The sequence below is a fragment of the Panicum virgatum genome, chromosome 1N (assembly GCF_016808335.1).
Source record: "Panicum virgatum strain AP13 chromosome 1N, P.virgatum_v5, whole genome shotgun sequence".
NCBI lineage: Eukaryota > Viridiplantae > Streptophyta > Magnoliopsida > Poales > Poaceae > Panicum > Panicum virgatum.
Genome location: NC_053145.1, coordinates 66,841,387 through 66,862,985, shown reverse-complemented (window position 1 = coordinate 66,862,985; position 21,599 = coordinate 66,841,387). Strand labels below are relative to the sequence as shown.

At 45.3% G+C, this 21,599-nt stretch overlaps 2 protein-coding genes across 3 annotated transcripts; one reads left to right on the top strand and one right to left on the bottom strand.

Annotated features, from left to right (window-relative positions):
* The first annotated feature begins 5,850 nt into the window (after positions 1 to 5,850).
* On the top strand, positions 5,851 to 6,943 carry LOC120657741. 2 transcript variants are annotated; one of them, XM_039936166.1, is made up of 2 exons: positions 5,851 to 6,154; positions 6,229 to 6,940. In XM_039936166.1, exons 1-2 carry the CDS (start codon positions 6,061 to 6,063, stop codon positions 6,837 to 6,839), a joined length of 705 nt encoding a protein of 234 aa, XP_039792100.1. In that variant the 5' UTR covers positions 5,851 to 6,060; the 3' UTR covers positions 6,840 to 6,940. The 2 variants fall into 2 exon arrangements, with proteins under 2 accessions (XP_039792100.1, XP_039792101.1); XM_039936167.1 differs by having other exon boundaries at positions 5,898 to 6,154; positions 6,241 to 6,943.
* Positions 6,944 to 7,057: 114 nt separating this feature from the next.
* On the bottom strand, positions 7,058 to 10,069 carry LOC120657743 (rac-like GTP-binding protein 5). The gene is made up of 7 exons (XM_039936168.1): positions 9,667 to 10,069; positions 9,069 to 9,156; positions 8,883 to 8,992; positions 8,706 to 8,769; positions 7,738 to 7,802; positions 7,583 to 7,648; positions 7,058 to 7,490 (listed from the first exon to the last, which is right to left on the bottom strand). The coding sequence occupies exons 1-7, from the start codon at positions 9,763 to 9,765 to the stop codon at positions 7,389 to 7,391; spliced, it is 594 nt and encodes a 197-aa protein (XP_039792102.1). The 5' UTR covers positions 9,766 to 10,069; the 3' UTR covers positions 7,058 to 7,388.
* Between the last annotated feature and the right edge of the window lie 11,530 nt (positions 10,070 to 21,599).

Here is a 21,599-nt window from a genome sequence, read left to right as displayed (position 1 = left end):
TAGTCGAAGTTGCTTGCCGGCTGGATTCGGGGCGAGTGGGTACAGGTGTACAACCCCTGCAGGGTCAAAACTATACGTATAGCCGTGTACTCGATCATGTACGACTCTTGATCTGGCACCACACTGTAGGTAGATCCACATATATACTCTTCTACCTTCCTCTAGTCCACTTTCCTGCTCGGATAGCAACTGAGGTGCGGGGAGAGGGAGTTCCAGCACCGAACTTGGGTAGTTGTTGTAGTGGAAGTTAGTTGACTGGGAGTCCGGAGTGCCGGAGTTGCCCGCGTCTGAAGGAGATTGGATGACTTATCTATAAATGCTTGCATAGGAAACCATAGTCTTTCCTTGGCATTATTTTTACCTTAATGCATCCACATATTGCTTCATGCGGATGGTGACGTGGACCTATCCCATCCTTGGGGATAGATTGGGTAGATGCAGGGTATGACTCGGAGTACGATAACAATGACGACGGGTGGTACGATTGAAGGCGTGCTACACTCAAGGATGCCTGTGGAGAAGAAGATTCCCGGAGGAGGACCAGCATGAAGTCTTAGTTACAGTTACGCTTTCTGTTTGCACCTCATTTAGCCCAACGGGCTTGTACTCGGAGATTATTACTGTTATCCCATGAATGTTCTGTAATCGCTAGTATGACTGTGATTTCTACCTGAAATGAGTTCTGTATGTGATAGCGACTAATCCAGGGACTATCACGACGATACAGGGAGTCGGGTTGCCCTTTCGGGAACCCGGTTCGTTTCAGTCAACCACTTGTACATCAACTGAAGAGTTGGATTATGAATATCGCTGCACCAAGGTGCAAACTTGCCATGGACAACTTGACCCGAAATCCGGCCCCAAAACTCATGACGATTAAAACCTCGGCAAACTTGGTCCAAAGAAATAGGCCAGCGTTTGTTGAAATCGAGGTGGCTGGCAAAAGTTTTCCAAGAAAGCAAATATTCTCTCCCGAAAAGTCAAAAATAAACCCCATTTTCCACCTCCCGAAGAGTGCAAAGAAATTGGATGGTGAGGAGTCGAGAACTATATTCCTCAACAGGAACGAAGTTATCCCATCCAATTTCATGCCAAACGTTAGAGAAGTCTTCGTACATACCTATTTTGATGAGGAGGTCCGGATCGAAGGCTCGGGTGTGGACGAAGCTTCTGTTCTTGAGGATGGCGTAGCCTTGTCGTTCACGATCATCCCGCAAGTCGAGGTACGGTGCATCTTCCGCATCAATCTCTATGACTCCGGCTTGCAGTTCGGCTTGCATCTCTTCGTGTTGTTCTTCTTCTTCATAGTCCATCGTGCTTGGTGTAGTCGTAGGTTCGGGTGTGTACGAGCTTGAGCCACCCCGAGAACGGGATGAACTTCCACCCGTCATCTTCTTGAATGCGCCAGAAACCTTCCGCCCTAAGCCTTTCATGATGGAGAAAACACAAGTGCAACTCGAAACGGGTTACGTTAGTGGAATTGAATTGAATGTTCTTACCCGTGAGTTGCTCCTTCTTTCTTGCAGCAAAGAAATGAGAGAGAGAGGTCTCTTGAATTCAAATTTTGAGCAAAAATCCAATGAAAACCCGAGAGCAAAGTTTGAGAGAGTTTGAGAGAGAGTGAGTGAATGAGAGTTGAGTGTGAGAGCTCAACACCCATCCCTCGTCCTCTTTTTAAAGGGAGAATGGCCGGGCACCGTTGGAAGAAGCCAGGCACAACGGCTAGTGACCGTTGGAAAAGGCTGGGTCCACTAGCCGTTGGCAGGGGGCCGGCCGACCCTAGGGTTCGGCCGAACCCTAGGTGGGCCACCCTACTGACAGCCAGGACCCACTGCCCTTCTAACGGTCAAAAACTTTTAAAACTTTGGTACCGGCCAAACTTTGTTTCGGAAAGATGTTCAAATTTATTTTTCAAGGGATTTTCATGCTCGGAAACATTTTTGGGTTTTTTGTGAAAGAAAGAAAAAGTCCTAGAAAAGTTTCTAGCATGCAAGGTTGTTTTGAAAATTCAAATATGCAGTGGGAAAAATTGAAAAAGTCGAGAAAAGTAAAATGATGGAGGATGATCATGAGATACGTACCAATTTACCTTCGGCAAGGGCTCGTCGTTTTGGGTCTGACGAGCGGGACCTTTCTCCTGCTGTGTTCACCATTGCTCGGCTCGTCTTGGAGAATTGGACGAGGACGAGCTTGCGACCTTACGCCACATCTTCTTATCATGTCTTCTTCTGGATCGTGTGGTCGTAGGTCCTTCTGGCTGGGGTTCAGGTGCATCCCAAATTGCCTGCCCTTCGTCATCCTGTCGGTTCAGGATGCGCTGCTCTTCCCTTTGTTTGAATTTGAAGAACATGTCCTCCTTCCCAACGCGGAAGTGGATTTCTCCACTTCCTACGTCGATCCTTGCTTTGGCGGCCCTCAGGAATGGTCGCCCAAGAATGAGCTCGATTCCGAGGTCACCCTCTATGTCCATTACCACAAAGTCTATAAGGACGAAGGAGTCTCGCACGCAGACCATGACATTCTTGGCTATCCCCTCGGGATACCGGATTGTAGAGTCTGCGAGTTGCACACACATATATGTTGGGGGGGAGAGCAGGGTATAAGTGTTTCTTGTATATTACCATGGGCATAATGTTGATACTGGCCCCCAGGTCGCAGAGCGCGTGCTCATAGTATTGATCGAAGATTGAGCAGCTGATCATGGAGACCCCTGGATCTTCTTGAATTGCTGCTACCAAGCCATCCCAAGTGTCATTCCTTGGGGGATTGTACCTGCATGCATGGTTAGTTCGAGAAGTCTGCCGGGGAGGGTTGCCCCACCCGGTAGACACCATATTTGCAGTTTCGACGGAAGATTCGGGTTGCCCCGGAATCTTCCCGTCTTCATAGACAGGAGCAGCAGCAGCTAACTGAGCCAGTTGTGTTTCTATCATCTTGTTGAAACTTAGTTGATTTTTTATGAGCAGAAGAAAGAGTTTCAACTTAGTTGAAACTTGTCCCACGTGCTAACGGCTTCCTTGTTCTGATAAAACCACTGTTTCGCCTTCCCCAGGAGGGACAAAGGAAACAGGCGAATCCTGATGGCGTCAGCCGTAACGGCCCGTATGGTTACGGTCTTGCAAAGCTCCAGAAAGTTCTGGAGATGGGCGTTGGCGTCCTCATTCGGCTTGCCACAGAATGGGCTAGCCTGCACCATGTTTATCAGGCTGAACTTCAGCTCAAAGTTCACATCCCCAACATCAACGTTGGGTCCAGTTGCCACATTGGCAACTGAGGGGACGGAGAAGTCGCAGAGAGTCTTCTCAGCCATGAGTTCGGTTGATGGTGCTTGGAAAGCTGGTTCACTTGTCGACTGCGAGATCGGAGGAGGAACGACGCGAGCTCGGACCCTTCTCACGAGTTTCTCGGGATTTTCAACAAAATTTGTCGGCAAGGAGAAACCAGACATACACTACCCTGTTTTCATCTAATCAGGAGAAAACAAAAAGATAAACACATTAGTCTATATAAACAGTAGCTACCGCTTACTTATATAGCCATGTTTATGTACTTTAGTAAATATACTTTACACCTAGTGACATCCCCGGCAACGGCGCCAGAAATGCTTGTTGGCATTTCTTAGCGTCATCACTAGGAGTGGTTAGTTCCTAGCAACGGCGCCTCGAAGATGCCGTGTGGTATGTCTTAACATTTACAGAAGGATCCGCAAGCGCACGGATATACCGTTGTAGCATTTCACCCGGAAGTATTCAGGGTATCGTTATTTATATTTTCCCAAGGGATGGCTAGGTTATGTACAGTGTATTTACTTAGTTGCATAACCATGACACGTATGAGCAAGATGAAGACCACTCACTATACAGGGGTAAGTGATATATATAAAGGATAATCAGGGGTAATGTGACACACACAGAACAGGCAACTCTCATGAATAAAGAATAAACAAGCAATCCTAAGGTTAGTGGGAGCATAGGCAAAGATTCCTGTTATACTAATCATGTTAGAGGATAAATTATGTTAGCTGCGTTGCTTAGAGCTGCAGGTGCCGGGAAATTAGGGACATCGGGGAGAATGACCCGCACTGGAGAACATCCAGTCCTGTTTCATCTTTGCATGAACTCCTACACCGTACACGAACTTCGAGGAGTACGCTAACCGAGAAGCAGCTTCCTGGCGGACCGACAGGGCTGTCACCACCTGCGGTCTACCCGAGTCACACCATGGAGCACCGTCATATCCGAAGGATCCCGCATACCCGGGCACCATGCCCACATATGAGGTCACTACCCTAGCACCCCCCGGGTCCCCCACCCTTCGGATGGACAGGTAAGATGCTAAGGCAAGCCCGAAAGCACAACGAACCGATATCCTTACCCAGATCATCTGGTCTAAGCATGCAACTACTATAACTTAATAAAGCACAGCTCAAGGCTAAACAAGCTACGAACATAGCAAGATAACCAAGAACGAACTTTGAATGATTAACATAAAGAAAGTCGGAATACAAAGCCATACCAGAGGCCGAGGATTGCTCACCGACCCCGATGACGACTGGATTCGCTAAGAGATAAAGTACTAGCCTAGCTCCACTACCCTAAGGAGTACGAGTCACAAGAGAGTGTAGAGAGAGAGGATTCCAAGTGGTGTGTTTTGAGAGAGTGGTGGGAGGTCCTTTATATAGTGCTTGAGGTCGGTTCCCGCCATCTCCTTATATGGAAACATGCCAAACCGTCATTCATAGGATAGGATCAGTCTTCCCGCCAAAACTCAGCGGGAAAACCTTCCATAGGGGGTCGGCCGACCCCCCCCTTTGGCGCCACTGGCCACCGTCCTTCTCTGGTACACTGACTGGTGTGTCCTGATGTCAGATGGTCGGTGCCAGGGCTTGGTTGGTCGGTTTGCTCTGGTTTGTGGGCCTCCTTTGCTCATGTTACGCAGGATACGATCGTCTGTGTCTTCTATCTGTGTATTCATCGTGTTTTCGTCTTATTCCGGACTTGTGCTTCTGAAATCATAAATTCTCGAAAATAACTGTAGAGCTAGGTTAGTGATACAAATATGCGAGTAAGAGGTATAGTTTTCCTTCTTAAATGAGTATAGTTGACGGTCATATTTCGCACTTAACGACCGTCAACAGTGGCGTGCCACCGTGGACCGCCAAGTCAGGACCCAGTCAACATATGATGGGAAATACCGTTTGTACCCTCCATAGAACCAGCGAAATTCAGATTGGGAGCTGTGACGGGGGCTACGGTCTGAATGGGAGCGCTTGGGTTTGGAGTATGGCTCGATGGTGTGTGTGTTCAACACATGGACTAGGGGCAATTTGGACATTTCAGCGTGAGTTGCAACCCTAATCTGACGGGGTGCTAACTTAGCTGTCCATGGTGACACGCCACATCACCGATGGATGAAATTGACCCGTTTTGCATAGTTTAGGGATCAAAGTGGATGTTTTGATAGTTCAGGGATAAAATTGAGCCGTGAGCGATAATTGAGGGACGATTTTGGCTATTCCGCCATTAATTAATGGCAATTTTCAGAGGTACGAAATTCACTTTGAGAGTTTATGAACCAAAATGACACGAGATAAGTTTGAGGACCTGAAGATACATCTTAAGAGATTCGAATGACACGTTTATACAAGTTTAGAGGCCTAAAAATATATTTTGAGAGTCTAAAAACCTAGACGACACCTCGAGATAAGTTCAAGAAGCACCTACATATATTACTCTATTATTACTATTGCAGTAGATAGCCGTGGAAGAGGACGTGAATATGATGATAGGGCATTAGGGTGAATTGATGCACCGAGACACACCAATTATAGCTTTTACTTTACGAGGGAAGTAGTACGTTCGCTTTTACTTTATGGCACATTTCATTTGGCCCTTGTGTCTTTGGTCTACCAACCGTTCCTCTCTCTCTATCTCTGATCACTCTCATCACTGACTGAGTGAGGCCTGAGGACAGCTGAGGAGGAAGGACACAAGCACAAAGCACATCCGCCAGCTCTTCCCTCTCCCCGGGTTGCGATTTGGGGCAGCAGAAAAAGAAAGAATGCGTGGAATCTGCATCTTCAAGTCCAAGCTTGCGTTTCTCCTGCTCTGCGTCTGGATGCTGCTGGGGGCCGCTTCCGCCGCAAAAATCCATGGTTGGTGACTAAATCTCAAATGCTTCTGCTTGGTAGATTTCCATTCCATTTACCCTTGATTTGAGACCCGAAAGCTCCGGCGGCAGGGAACCCGGCCAATGACCTTGTGGCGCTGATCAACGGCAAGAGGGCGGCGAGCAAGCTGCCCGCGCTGCGCAACAGCGCCGGCCTGGGGTGCATGGCGCTCCAGTACATCTCCGAGTGCATGGCCATGGCCGCCGCAGCCTGCAGCAGCGACAACACGGTGGCGTGCCAACCCCCGGAGGCCCACATAACGGAGGTGTACGCCGCCAACTGCGGCGTGGAGCTCCCCACGGTGGACGTCATCTCCGGCCGCCTCGTCGGCTGCCACCGGGAGCGCGCCGGCCCGAAGGACGCGCTGCAGGCCTCAGCCGCCGGCAACACCACCAATGCCACCGTGATCCTCGGCAAGGAGCACACCCAGGTGGGCGCCGGGTTCGACCGGGCGCACCGCCGGGGGCCCTTCTTCTGGTGCCTCCTCTTCAGCAGCGGCAGCGCCAACTCCACCTTCCTGCTGGAGGCCGGCGGCAGGGGCATCCGGCAGACCCACGGCTGCTTCAGCGCTCCAGATCGGACCTCGTGCAACGCCGCGCCGCGGCTCGTCGGCGCGGCGGCTGCGCCTGCACTCCCCCTCCTTGTCTTCCTTCTTCTCTCCTCCTGGTAACAAGCAAGGAAGGAAGAGCCTTGAACATGATGGTCTTGTCTTGTGAACCAACCAACAACATTTGGCACGCCAGACTGATTGATTTCCCTTAGCTTTGGTTCTTCCAATCTATCCTCCTAGATCTAGACAGAATGAATGAACCATCGACTTGGATTCTTCACCGTATGGATAATTTCGCATGAATTTCGACTCAAATTCAACGCGAACAAACACAAGCATGACGGGACGGCAGCTTTTCCAAACAAGCACAACACACCAAACTAATTTCACTCAACATATACACAGACTCAACTAGCTAGTCAAGTGGCTGTCTAGTTTCGGCAACCTGCTATATTGCAAATCCACCGATGAATTCTGTTTCGCCCATACAAAACACACGCAGTGATGGGTCAGCAGGCATGACTCGTAGTAGGACACTAGAAACCCAGTGTATCAGGCAGGATCTTTCAAGACCAACACCACAAGATATGCCTTGTGCTGGTCCTTTGAAGCGCAGCCAGATGCAGCAAAAGATGTTGCGGGACATCTGCTGAGTCTGCCATTTACTAGTTATAAAATGACGCATCCTTTCTGCGCCTTTTTCTTCTTCCTCTTTTGCTTCGGAGGCTGGAGAACCACCTTAATGGCCGCGTCAAACACTGCTTTGATGTTCTGGAGGTGCAAGGCAGCAGCGGTCAGTAAGCATGCACAGCAACTCAGCTCAATGATGCATCTTCTGCAGGGAAAGAAAAGAACTGCACTACTTGTTGGGTTTTTGAACTGCATTCGATGTAGGCAGCTGCACCAATTAGCTTCCTCAGCTCTTCACCCTGCATAGATCAGTGAAACGATGTTTAAATATTGATGCCACTGCGCCCCGCCAAAGTGATAAGATGGAAGCAGAAAATTCTCAGCGTACCTGGGCAGTGGAAATAGGAGCAGCACCAGGGTGATCAACGAAAAACTGCTTATCATCCCGCAGATCTATCACCAATAACTAAAAAGTTAAGTAACATCGACTATTATGTCTAATAAACAAAGAACCTGTTGTAGCACAATAACAGCCAAAAGCTAAAAGAACATGAAGCCACTGATTATGAGGTTAGTAAAATGAGATGATCTAGCGCAGCAACTGCTGCATATATACATGCTATGATCACAGATTTTCCTACAAATTTGCCTCAAAATATGAAAATATACACGCATTCATACACTGGATGGACCTGCTTCTGTGGAACTTTATTTGATAAAACAATCTTTGTGTTAGCAACATTTCGATTATATCTTTTGTTTAACATGTTCCCTAAAAAGATTAGTTGTGTCATGTGTATTTCACAAGTAAATAAACTGGTTTAGCATAAGTAGGTCTAGGGAGACAATGATTAACCAACACAATGTTGGTACTTTGTCTAATGCTCAACAATCACTCAATCCTGGCAGACATGTGATCCAATCAAATACATTAAGCAAAGTTCTGTGAAAATACACTAAGCAATGATGTCCCTGCCCAATTCCAATACCTTGTATTTTGCTTCTACAATGATCACATATATTTCTACAAATATGGCAGTGTATACTTTTATCTTTGAAAGATTGTTTCTATAACATCACTTTGGGAGGGGAGGGAGAGAGGTGGAGGGTTGGCTGGCATCAAATGGCTTGGCATGAATTTACAACAACAGAAGGAACCATGATTTGAGATTGCTTAAATCATAAGCAAGTTCAGTGAACCAAAATTTCTGAGGAATGGGAATAACAATTCAGTTTGGGCGGCACGAGCTTTCACATGAGAGATTCAGAAAATCCTGGCAGTGCAAATGGCGATGAATAAGAATAAAAGGCCACGTGATAAGCACAAACGCAATGCGTTATGAGGTCAAAGCATACCAAGCTTGGTCCCAACAAGAATTATAGGCACACCAGGAGCATAGTGCCTTAATTCAGGAATCCACTGGAAAAGAGACATGCACAGGTCATTGCAAGAAATGCAAGTAGAGAAGCTAAACTAAATAAGATTCCATCAAATGTGGGGGGCAAAGTAGGTGAGCAGCGCGAGGTTTTTGCCTTCTTTGATACATTCTCGTAGCTTGCTTTGCTGATAAGAGAAAAGGCGAGCAGAAAAACATCAGCACCACGATAGCTCAACGGGCGCAGTCTATTGTAGTCCTCTTGTCCTGTAAAAAAATCCATAGAGTATGGTTACAGTACTCAGGGGCGGGAAGAAGACCAGATGTGAAGAAGGATGCTAACCTGCTGTATCCCACAGACCCAAGTTGATGGTGCTTCCGTCGACCACAACATTGGCACTGAAGTTGTCGAACACAGTTGGAACATAATCCTGCAGCATTGAGAATTGAGATACCCCACAACGGAGTAATAACTGAGGCTACACAAGTGAACGAAGACTAACAAATCGGCTGTAGGCACATTTTTGGCCGGGAAAAAAGAGAGTCAGCTACTGCGTGTGGCTGTGATGTCACAAGAGAAGATGGGCAAAAGGACACCCCTATCCTATGGGGCTCTCCAACGACAGTGGGAAAATCAAGCTAAACTATGGGTATGGTAGGATTTTCTAATCCCTGATTACGGTTGCGTGATTTCCTTCTTGTTTCCCCTCCTCGAAAAGTCGTATTTATGGCTGCTTGTCGGAAGCATCAGCTAAGCTATTTATTTATATTAGGCAGAAATCAATGTGCGAAAGAAGATGAATTTCGTCCGTTTATCCTCTCCCCTGACTCCGTGAGTGAGGAGGAGGAGCCGATCTATATTCTATCTCGTTGGCCAGATAGCCAGAGCGAGGAGAAAGGAAGATACAAAGAGGGCGAAGAAAGAAAGAAAATCAACTCACGGTGGGGAAAGTGTTGGAGGTATAGGAGATAAGCATGCAGGTCTTGCCGACGGCGCCGTCCCCCACGGTGACGCACTTGATGAACCGAGAAGCGCTCATCGGTGGAGCAGATGTAGATCTGCTCTTCTCCTCTTTGATTCTTGTCCGAGAGGGAGGCCTCAGGCCACACGTCTCCCTGGGGCGGGCGGAGGCAAGCCGGCCGGCAGGTCGGTCCTGAGATAGAGCTGCTCTCCTGTGATAACAGTCTCTTCACACCGGCTGGCTCCCGTCCCACCCCAGCCGCCGAGTCTCTCGCCCGTCTCGTCAGTGTCTCCCTCCCTATCGCTGATGGTGGTAAGGGTGAGGTGGAAGACTGGTGATGGCGACGATGCTCTGAATGAGTGGCGACCGGCGAGGGAGAGAAGCCCCAGCCCAGGCAAGGCCCAGAGCTCGTCTGATGCACTGGGCGTTTTTTCTATTTTTCTATTTTTTAAAAATATTTTTTACAAAAATATATTTTTGGTTTCACAATTTACAGTTTTATACCCCTACCGCCCGGCAGGAGGGGCGGCAGACAGGCCGACCGCCCGGCAGGGGGGCGGCAGTCTCCCCCCAATATAAAAGCAGAGGTCCCACACACCTGCATTTGCAGCAAACAACATCCATAGAGGGAAAAAGGAGAGATGTGGGGTGAGGGAGAGAGTTGCAACAGCGAAACCCTGCCGAATTTACGTCTAGTTTGCGGCATAAGTCCACCGAAGATACATACCAATTTACGGAAATTTGGTATCGATTTGTTAATCAACTCCATGTCCTCGGGGTAATCCTAGCATATAATTACACAATAATTTTACTATTTCGTAAATATGGATTACAAATGACGGACGGGATTAGAACTGAATAAGACTTACCTTAATGTGCATCTCATACACCTCTGACCGCATCCATATCTTACAAGTATTTTGTAAGAATCCAATAACATTAGGATGATTCACTAGTTCACATACCCTCATGTATATCTTCCGACGTTCTAGCAGGTGTTCTTTTACATCTTGCGTTGTAATACCTCGAAACAATGTGAAATCTTTAAACTCAACTAATTTTCACAACACCATCTCTATCGTACCATCCGCTAATAGATCTAATTTCTTACTGATTACAAGATGTGTCATGATCTCAAGTATTATACTAGATTTTTCTTCGGTCCATGAAAATCCTCCAAAATTGAAGGCAGTCATTGCCTTATGCTGCAATATTTAGAAACAAGTTTAATACTATATTTCACTATCCAAAACTTAATTCTATTTTAATTTATAATTAATTTAGAAACAAGTCTATAATAAACTGAAATTTTAATACTGAACTGAAATTCTAATACTATAGCATTAATTAAATTAAATTGCTTTACAATATTAATGGATTCATACGTAACTTACCTGCAGATCACAAGTGCGGAATCCGGCAGGGCTTCGCTGTTGCAACTCCTTCTCTTACCCCACGTCTCTCCTTTTTCCCTCTATGGATGTTGTTTGCTGCAAATGCAGGTGTGGGGGACCTCAGCTTTTGGCTGCAAATGCAAGTGTGTGGGGACCTCAGTTTTTATATTGGGGGAGCGTGCTGCCCCTCCACCGGGCGGTAGGGGCCTCCATGCGATAGCACTCAAATTTTAATTACATATAGGTCCCTACTGCCCGGCAGGGGTATAAAACTGTAAATTGTGAAACCAAAAATATATTTCTATAAAAAATGTTTTTAAAAAAATATAAAAAAGGCATGTACTGGCGGGCTATATACAACAGATAGACACAATCAATAGTACTGCTTCGCAATGGCCCACCATCATCCATGTACGTGGGAAGCCATACGCATGCCGGGCTGGTGGCGGGGCGCACTGGCGTCGGGTGGGGTGCCGGGATGGAGGTGGCACGGGGAACCGCGTCCTCTTCAAGCTCGCGGCCTCACGCTCGTACCGCTAGCTGACGGGGCAAATGTACTAGAGGTCTGGTACAAAAGAGACGAGATGAGAGCCCTAAATCTTAAGTCATATATATATATATATATATATATATATATATATATATATATATATATATATATATATATATATATATATATACTTTGCTGATGGATCTTCTAGACCTTTTGGGTTCCTGATTTTCCTATTGTCTTCTTTCCTTACGAAAACGATCACCCCTTTCATTCCGGGGTGACGGAGGGATCGTATCATTCGAGCCTTGATCAAAGAGTTGAAGGGAGATAGTGCATCAAGCTGGTCCGTTCTAGTGATAGCATTCCTACTTTTATTATCACTTACGGTACTGGAGGGTTCATAGCTTAGGCATTTAACTGGCTCAGTTAATGGCCAAATACTTTGGCAAGATGATACTTTTGGAAATACAATCCGGAACCTGCGAAACAGTCAAGAGTATTCTCCAAATATGTTGACCCTGCTATAATTAAGGATGGATCTAGACATCCGAATTCTTAGAACAAATTTGATATTTTAAAATAGATATGCTTAAAATTTTATGCTAATCTTTTTTTATATTATCAAGTATAATATTACACATAAGAATAAAATTTTGTATAGATTTTTTTATGTATTATTTGCTCCCTACAATTAAAAAGGTGAAAAAAGATTCGAATTCGTATCCGATCCGTATTCGAATTTTTATATCTATTATTTGAGAATATATATGATAAATTTGAGGTTTAGTTTTTATGAATCTTTACAAGATCAATGTTAAATACAAGGCTATAAATTTACATAGTAAATTCTATATCTTATTTGTCCATAATCGAAGAAAAATAACAAAAAATCTGACATTCGAATAAATATCCGAATCCATTCTTAGCTATAATGGTACGGCTTATGTCAACTAATACGAATAAGATATAGTTCACTCAACGATTGCCCGATCAAACTATTTCACTTATGATCTGGCCCAATGTTCAACAAAGCGCTAGGCAGTTTCTAAGCGATAACCCACCGCCTAGAGCCTAGGCGAGCATAGGCGCGCCTAGACGATTTCTAGGTGTTCTATATCTACTCATCTTTACCTCTAAACTAGTAGAGTGCCCGTGCGTTGCTACGGGTCCTTTGTTACGATGCGATATATGTAAAAAGTCGTTATTTGTTGACATGCGGTATAGACATATTGCGATAACATTAAGACAAAGATAATTAGTATTGGCACCAGTTCAAGAAATTAACAGGACAATGGAAAACACAAACGTTCGTAGCTAGTAATTACAAATAAAAAAACTAAACATGGATGTAAACGTTCCAAAGATCTAGGAAGTGAGCACTTCTTTGTAGACGATATTCTTGGTAAGTGTGCCATCTAATTCGCTAATCTCATCATTAGTCGTTGCAGCGAGAACTTTGAGTCTGCTTCTGGCTGTAGCTCGTGACATAGCGACATATAGCTGTCCGTGTGAGAACACCGGGTTAGGGAGGTAGACTCCAACATGAGGGATCGTTTGCCCCTGAGCTTTATTGATAGTCATTGCAAAGCTCACTCTAACAGGGAACTGTTTCCTCTTGAACCTAAATGGGAACATTTCATCATCCGAAGGACATAAAGGTATGCGTGGGAGGAAGACTCGCTTTCCCGCGTGTTGACCCAGCACTATCTCTGCATCGATGGTGTTCCTCTGAAATGCTCGCACCACCAACCTCGTTCCATTACACAAGCCATTTGGTGGGTCAAGATTCCTGAGCAATATCACTGGACAATTAACCTTAAGCTTTAGGATGTGAGGCGGCAAACCATTCGGTGTCAAAGAATTCAAGAACTCAGATGGGTAGTGATTGTTTGAATCATCAACTGCACAATCAAAGCTGTGATAGATCATTTGCTGTCCTGGGAAGCGTTCGATGAGCTTCATGTTTATGCCATCGACTGTTCTCATTCCTAGTTGATAGAATAGCTCGTGATGTGATGTAGTTTGAATTTGTCATGTTTTCCTCTAGCATTGGGAAAACCACATCAATGAGGTCATTGATGTTAGATTCTTCACCGGTGTAAGGGACACATATATCGCTAGGTAGCCTTACGTAGTCCTGATCAATGGTTTCCTCAACACCATTTCCGATGCGCAACAAGTAATCTGAAAACCAAGGATCTGACTGAGCCCTCATATTCTGCACAAGGCCTCAACTGATGCATGTAGCCCCATAGGTAAGATCTACGCAGCGTTGAGTTAATTATTTGTGCCCTTGTACCCTTCCGTATGACCGGAAGCACCTGTCTAAAGTCACCTCCAAAGACAATCGTCTTTCCACCAAACGGTAAACCAGGCTTATCCATGATGTCTCTCATGCTCTTATCAAGTGCCTCAATTGCTTGTCTTTTTGTCATCGTGGCTTCATCCCACAATATAAGTGAAGCACGACGAAGAAGTGTTGCCGTCCCACTTTGCTTGGTAAAGTTACACACACCACCGTCTTGTATGCTAAGTGGAATTTTGAATCTTGAATGTGCAGTTCTACCTCCAGGCATGATGGAAGCAGCTACACCGGACGTTGCAGTAGCTATTGCTATATTTCCATTGCTCCGAACTCTGGCTAGCATTGCATTGTATAGGAATGTCTTTCCTGTTCCTCCGGGGCCGTCAACAAAGAAAACATCTCTAGTACCACTATCGACGGATGCTAATATAGTGTCATAAGCATGCCTTTGTTCACGATTGAGGTATGACACAGCTGATAGGTGTTCATTGTCTAATTCAATATTGGTCTCCTCAAATATTTCCCGTACCACACCAGACATGTCGTCATTTGAGCCAGAAATCTCTGGAAGAGGGAATAATGTTATATCCTTACCCATCGACTGGAGGATATTTCTAATATCTATCAACACCATCTGTTGTACTACATTTGAATCACTTTGGCCCCGCTGGAAGTCATCAGACATTGCTTGTAAGTGCTTATCCCAGAGACCTCGCACATTGCTAGGCTCACAGAAGACCAAAATCGTAGCAAACAACCTTCGGAGAGACGAAGGCATATGGAAAACTTCAGCCTCAGTCAAGCATTCATCAATGCTACTATCTGCCTCAATAAGACCTCTTTTCTCAGCAGCCTCTCGGAAGGTAGGATAGACAATTCCTTCAAATGATCTTAGATGTTCGTATGAAGTCGGTCCTCGTACGTGGTTCAGCAACACTCTTAGATAATATCTCTGCCCCTCAGCAGGATGTGCAGAAATGATCCGTCCAACCTGTGTTCGCTGCTGTCTTGGTTTCCATTTCTTCGGCCTACTCTCCCAAACTGCATGTTCTGGAAACTCTCTATATAGTAGGGTTCGAGCCCATGGGAATTCTTGGTTTGCCTTAAAGAACTGAGTTAACATTGATTTCTCAACACCCTGTGCTTCCAAAACATTACGCACATCGGCATTCTCATTGTAGGAAACAAGATGCATGCCTGGAAGATGAAGTTGTAGCTGTAGAACGGGTGGTGAGATACCATTTAGATCAAACCCATATATTCTCCATAATGCCTCCTGGGGGCCCACCCATCTAGCATCTCTGAAATTTTCTATCTCATTAATCTCCTGATTGCCATCTGCATCATTTACAGACACGGATGCCCTATCGTGGCCCTTATAGATGTACTTGTAAAGGTATTTCACAGCTTGAATGCTCGAGCAAACCTCAACATTCAAGTGACAATCATACCTTCTCAATAGCTTCGGACAATAAGGCACGACCCACCTATTGTCCATGTCATGTCCTCTAACTAATTCTGTCTCTCCATCCTCCCTTCTTCTATATATTGGGTAAGAGTCCTTCCCTTGGAGAGTTGTGGTCTGAAACTGGCGTGGATAATGGCACTTGCATTGACCATCTCTCATACAGGGGCTACGTCTATTTAAAGAACCACATGGCCCATGCATCATGTGTTTGGCAACCATTTCACGAAGCTGGGGATACTTGTCCTTATTTGGAAGCTCCGCCGAGATAACAGCATCGTACTGTTCTGGGCTTGTTAGTTTGTAGGGGGATTGCATGATAAGGAGGAAGTGTGCATGTGGCAAACCCCTTTTCTGGAACTCAATGACATGAACTTGTGCTGCCACAACCCCAAGGATGTGTTTATGGAATAGCTGGTGTTTGAGGTCTTCTAATTTGGCTTTAAATACTCGCACAACAAGATTCGGTCGGTCCTGTGGTGTCTGGCCCGGTTCAAGCTCTCTAACTATTTCTTCCCAGTTAGGATTACAAGTCATAGTGAGAAAGAAATCTGGTTTTCCATACTTTTGCACCAAGGCCATAGCATCCATGTATCTCCGTCTCATATCCCTTCCTCCACCAATAAATGATGCCGGTAGCACCCATCTTTTACCAACTCTACGTGCTCGAACCTCTCCAGCACATAAAGTGTCAACTAAGCCCTGGTACAGATCAGATCGTATTCTCGATTGGTTGTGAAGGATATAGTTGAGCCGTGTTGTTTCAAGCTTGATATATGTATCCACAGCGAACTGCTGGAATAGACGCTTACCATGCAAGATGGTGTTGAATATACCACGGCGCATCTGGAATTTGTAGCAATAGTATTCGCGCATCGTGACGCACAACTGGCTATTAGTGTCTGTTAATGATAAAAGATGCATGCGGTTAGTTAATTATTGGATCGGATCAAGAGTTGAAATCATCCGAAAAAATAAGGCAATTTATCACATAACGTACCTGGATTGTCAGGTTGTGTGGACGGCCTAATGACCTGGCCAGGATTAACACCAACCTTTGGTATTTCTGGATGCCACCCAAGCTCGCCCCTAGGAAAGAAGAGAGGGTATGACAAAGGGTCATAACATCCATGATGAGGCTTGATGGAGTAACATCTATTATCGTTGCCAAGCAGGGTTATGCCACGGTCAATATGTTGGTAAATCTCATTCCCCTCAACCCATACAGCGGCCACCTCTGACGTCAATGGTGCATTGTAGGTTCTCTGGTCTAGTTTGTAGTCAGTATTAAGGAAAATACAACACTCATCCATGTTCTCGACCTGTCCTAAGCTCCTAAATGTTTCAGAGTAAGGGTTGGCTCTTAGTATATCCACCAAACTCGCAATTCTAGAACGGTCTCTTGCTTGGAACAACTCAAATCGAGCCTTTCGAAAACGATGTGAAAGGCTAGGGTCATCATCGTAGAAGTATAGTTGCAAGTGGCTTGAATTCTCATCTCTTTTTCCAAAGGAGTGTAGGTTGTGGTAAATTTGTCCATTCGCTTTGAAGGTATATACTCCATCTCTTGCGCTTGCAAGGTTTTGGTCGTAATCACAAGCAAAGGTTGTGAACGAAAAATGTCCATTGAACCATCTTGTATGATCTTGGAAATGTTGTGAGTTTGGGTCCTGGCTGGTATACAACAGTCGAAGCTCTTCAGGCGGCTCAGGCATCTCAATCTTGACCTTCCCATCTCGGCAACAAAATCCCAACGGCTCATATTCAAACCTCTTTGCACCTCTTTGCACTGCAATGGCACCTCTTTGAGCCGTTGGGATTTTGTTGCCGAGATGGGAAGGTCAAGATTGAGATGCCTGAGCCGCCTGAAGAGCTTCGACTGTTGTATACCAGCCAGGACCCAAACTCACAACATTTCCAAGATCATACAAGATGGTTCAATGGACATTTTTCGTTCACAACCTTTGCTTGTGATTACGACCAAAACCTTGCAAGCGCAAGAGATGGAGTATATACCTTCAAAGCGAATGGACAAATTTACCACAACCTACACTCCTTTGGAAAAAGAGATGAGAATTCAAGCCACTTGCAACTATACTTCTACGATGATGACCCTAGCCTTTCACATCGTTTTCGAAAGGCTCGATTTGAGTTGTTCCAAGCAAGAGACCGTTCTAGAATTGCGAGTTTGGTGGATATACTAAGAGCCAACCCTTACTCTGAAACATTTAGGAGCTTAGGACAGGTCGAGAACATGGATGAGTGTCGTATTTTCCTTAATACTGACTACAAACTAGACCAGAGAACCTACAATGCACCATTGACGTCAGAGGTGGCCGCTGTATGGGTTGAGGGGAATGAGATTTACCAACATATTGACCGTGGCATAACCCTGTTTGGCAACGATAATAGATGTTACTCCATCAAGCCTCATCATGGATGTTATGACCCTTTGTCATACCCTCTCTTCTTTCCTAGGGGCGAGCTTGGGTGGCATCCAGAAATACCAAAGGTTGGTGTTAATCCTGGCCAGGTCATTAGGCCGTCCACACAACCTGACAATCCAGGTACGTTATGTGATAAATTGCCTTATTTTTTCGGATGATTTCAACTCTTGATCCGATCCAATAATTAACTAACCGCATGCATCTTTTATCATTAACAGACACTAATAGCCAGTTGTGCATCACGATGCGCGAATACTATTGCTACAAATTCCAGATGCGCCGTGGTATATTCAACACCATCTTGCATGGTAAGCGTCTATTCCAGCAGTTCGCTGTGGATACATATATCAAGCTTGAAACAACACGGCTCAACTATATCCTTCACAACCAATCGAGAATACGAGCTGATCTGTACCAGGGCTTAGTTGACACTTTATGTGCTGGAGAGGTTCGAGCACGTAGAGTTGGCAAAAGATGGGTGCTACCGGCATCATTTATTGGTGGAGGAAGGGATATGAGACGGAGATACATGGATGCTATGGCCTTGGTGCAAAAGTATGGAAAACCAGATTTCTTTCTCACTATGACTTGTAATCCTAACTGGGAAGAAATAGTTAGAGAGCTTGAACCGGGCCAGACACCACAGGACCGACCGGATCTTGTTGTGCGAGTATTTAAAGCCAAATTAGAAGACCTCAAACACCAGCTATTCCATAAACACATCCTTGGGGTTGTGGCAGCACAAGTTCATGTCATTGAGTTCCAGAAAAGGGGTTTGCCACATGCACACTTCCTCCTTATCATGCAATCCCCCTACAAACTAACAAGCCCAGAACAGTACGATGCTGTTATCTCGGCGGAGCTTCCAAATAAGGACAAGTATCCCCAGCTTCGTGAAATGGTTGCCAAACACATGATGCATGGGCCATGTGGTTCTTTAAATAGACGTAGCCCCTGTATGAGAGATGGTCAATGCAAGTGCCATTATCCATGCCAGTTTCAGACCACAACTCTCCAAGGGAAGGACTCTTACCCAATATATAGAAGAAGGGAGGATGGAGAGACAGAATTAGTTAGAGGACATGACATGGACAATAGGTGGGTCGTGCCTTATTGTCCGAAGCTATTGAGAAGGTATGATTGTCACTTGAATGTTGAGGTTTGCTCGAGCATTCAAGCTGTGAAATACCTTTACAAGTACATCTATAAGGGCCACGATAGGGCATCCGTGTCTGTAAATGATGCAGATGGCAATCAGGAGATTAACGAGATAGAAAATTTCAGAGATGCTAGATGGGTGGGCCCCCAGGAGGCATTATGGAGAATATATGGGTTTGATCTAAATGGTGTCTCACCCCCCGTTCTACAGCTACAACTTCATCTTCCAGGCATGCATCTTGTTTCCTACAATGAGAATGCCGATGTGCGTAATGTTTTGGAAGCACAGGGTGTTGAGAAATCAATGTTAACTCAGTTCTTTAAGGCAAACCAAGAATTCCCATGGGCTCGAACCCTACTATATAGAGAGTTTCCAGAACATGCAGTTTGGGAGAGTAGGCCGAAGAAATGGAAACCAAGACAGCAGCGAACACAGGTTGGACGGATCATTTCTGCACATCCTGCTGAGGGGGAGAGATATTATCTAAGAGTGTTGCTGAACCACGTACGAGGACCGACTTCATACGAACATCTAAGATCATTTGAAGGAATTGTCTATCCTACCTTCCGAGAGGCTGCTGAGAAAAGAGGTCTTATTGAGGCAGATAGTAGCATCGATGAATGCTTGACTGAGGCTGAAGTTTTCCATATGCCTTCGTCTCTCCGAAGGTTGTTTGCTACGATTTTGGTCTTCTATGAGCCTAGCAATGTGCGAGGTCTCTGGGATAAGCACTTGCAATGTCTGATGACTTCCAGCGGGGCCAAAGCGATTCAAATGCAGTACAACAGATGGTGTTGATAGATATTAGAAATATCCTCCAGTCGATGGGTAAGGATATAACATTATTCCCTCTTCCAGAGATTTCTGGCTCAAATGACGACATGTCTGGTGTGGTACGGGAAATATTTGAGGAGACCAATATTGAATTAGACAATGAACACCTATCAGCTGTGTCATACCTCAATCGTGAACAAAGGCATGCTTATGACACTATATTAGCATTCGTCGATAGTGGTACTGGAGGTGTTTTCTTTGTTGACGGCCCTGGAGGAACAGGAAAGACATTCCTATACAATGCAATGCTAGCCAGAGTTCGGAGCAATGGAAATATAGCGATAGCTACTGCAACGTCCGGTGTAGCTGCTTCCATCATGCCTGGAGGTAGAACTGCACATTCAAGATTCAAAATTCCACTTAGCATACAAGACGGTGGTGTGTGTAACTTTACCAAGCAAAGTGGGACGGCAACACTTCTTCGTCGTGCTTCACTTATATTGTGGGATGAAGCCACGATGACAAAAAGACAAGCAATTGAGGCACTTGATAAGAGCATGAGAGACATCATGGATAAGCCTGGTTTACCGTTTGGTGGAAAGACGATTGTCTTTGGAGGTGACTTTAGACAGGTGCTTCCGGTCGTACGGAAGGGTACAAGGGCACAAATAATTAACTCAACGCTACGTAGATCTTACCTATGGGGCTACATGCATCAGTTGAGGCTTGTGCAGAATATGAGGGCTCAGTCAGATCCTTGGTTTTCAGATTACTTGTTGCGCATCGGAAATGGTGTTGAGGAAACCATTGATCAGGACTACGTAAGGCTACCTAGCGATATATGTGTCCCTTACACCGGTGAAGAATCTAACATCAATGACCTCATTGATGTGGTTTTCCCAATGCTAGAGGAAAACATGACAAATTCAAACTACATCACATCACGAGCTATTCTATCAACTAGGAATGAGAACGTCGATGGCATAAACATGAAGCTCATCGAACGCTTCCCAGGACAGCAAATGATCTATCACAGCTTTGATTGTGCAGTTGATGATCCAAACAATCACTACCCATCTGAGTTCTTGAATTCTTTGACACCGAATGGTTTGCCGCCTCACATCCTAAAGCTTAAGGTTAATTGTCCAGTGATATTGCTCAGGAATCTTGACCCACCAAATGGCTTGTGTAATGGAACGAGGTTGGTGGTGCGAGCATTTCAGAGGAACACCATCGATGCAGAGATAGTGCTGGGTCAACACGCGGGAAAGCGAGTCTTCCTCCCACGCATACCTTTATGTCCTTCGGATGATGAAATGTTCCCATTTAGGTTCAAGAGGAAACAGTTCCCTGTTAGAGTGAGCTTTGCAATGACTATCAATAAAGCTCAGGGGCAAACGATCCCTCATGTTGGAGTCTACCTCCCTAACCCGGTGTTCTCACACGGATAGCTATATGTCGCTATGTCACGAGCTACAGCCAGAAGCAGACTCAAAGTTCTCGCTGCAACGACTAATGATGAGATTAGCGAATTAGATGGCACACTTACCAAGAATATCGTCTACAAAGAAGTGCTCACTTCCTAGATCTTTGGAACGTTTACATCCATGTTTAGTTTTTTTATTTGTAATTACTAGCTACGAACGTTTGTGTTTTCCATTGTCCTGTTAATTTCTTGAACTGGTGCCAATACTAATTATCTTTGTCTTAATGTTATCGCAATATGTCTATACCGCATGTCAACAAATAACGACTTTTTACATATATCGCATCGTAACAAAGGACCCGTAGCAACGCACGGGCACTCTACTATCTAACCTCACCTCCCACCTTAACCCGTTCGTCTTCATCCATTTAGCCACATGAGTACACGAG

Bases quoted from the DNA above. Each gene is read 5' to 3' on its own strand.
- LOC120657741 (XM_039936166.1), top strand. From the start codon at position 6,061: ATGCGTGGAATCTGCATCTTCAAGTCCAAGCTTGCGTTTCTCCTGCTC. The intron at 6,155-6,228 runs GTTGGTGACTAA...GAGACCCGAAAG, and splicing joins TTCCGCCGCAAAAATCCATG to CTCCGGCGGCAGGGAACCCG.
- LOC120657743 (XM_039936168.1), bottom strand. From the start codon at position 9,765: ATGAGCGCTTCTCGGTTCATCAAGTGCGTCACCGTGGGGGACGGCGCC. The intron at 9,157-9,666 runs GTGAGTTGATTT...TCAATGCTGCAG, and splicing joins CCTCCAACACTTTCCCCACC to GATTATGTTCCAACTGTGTT. The intron at 8,770-8,882 runs GCAAAAACCTCG...TCTCTTTTCCAG, and splicing joins ACGAGAATGTATCAAAGAAG to TGGATTCCTGAATTAAGGCA.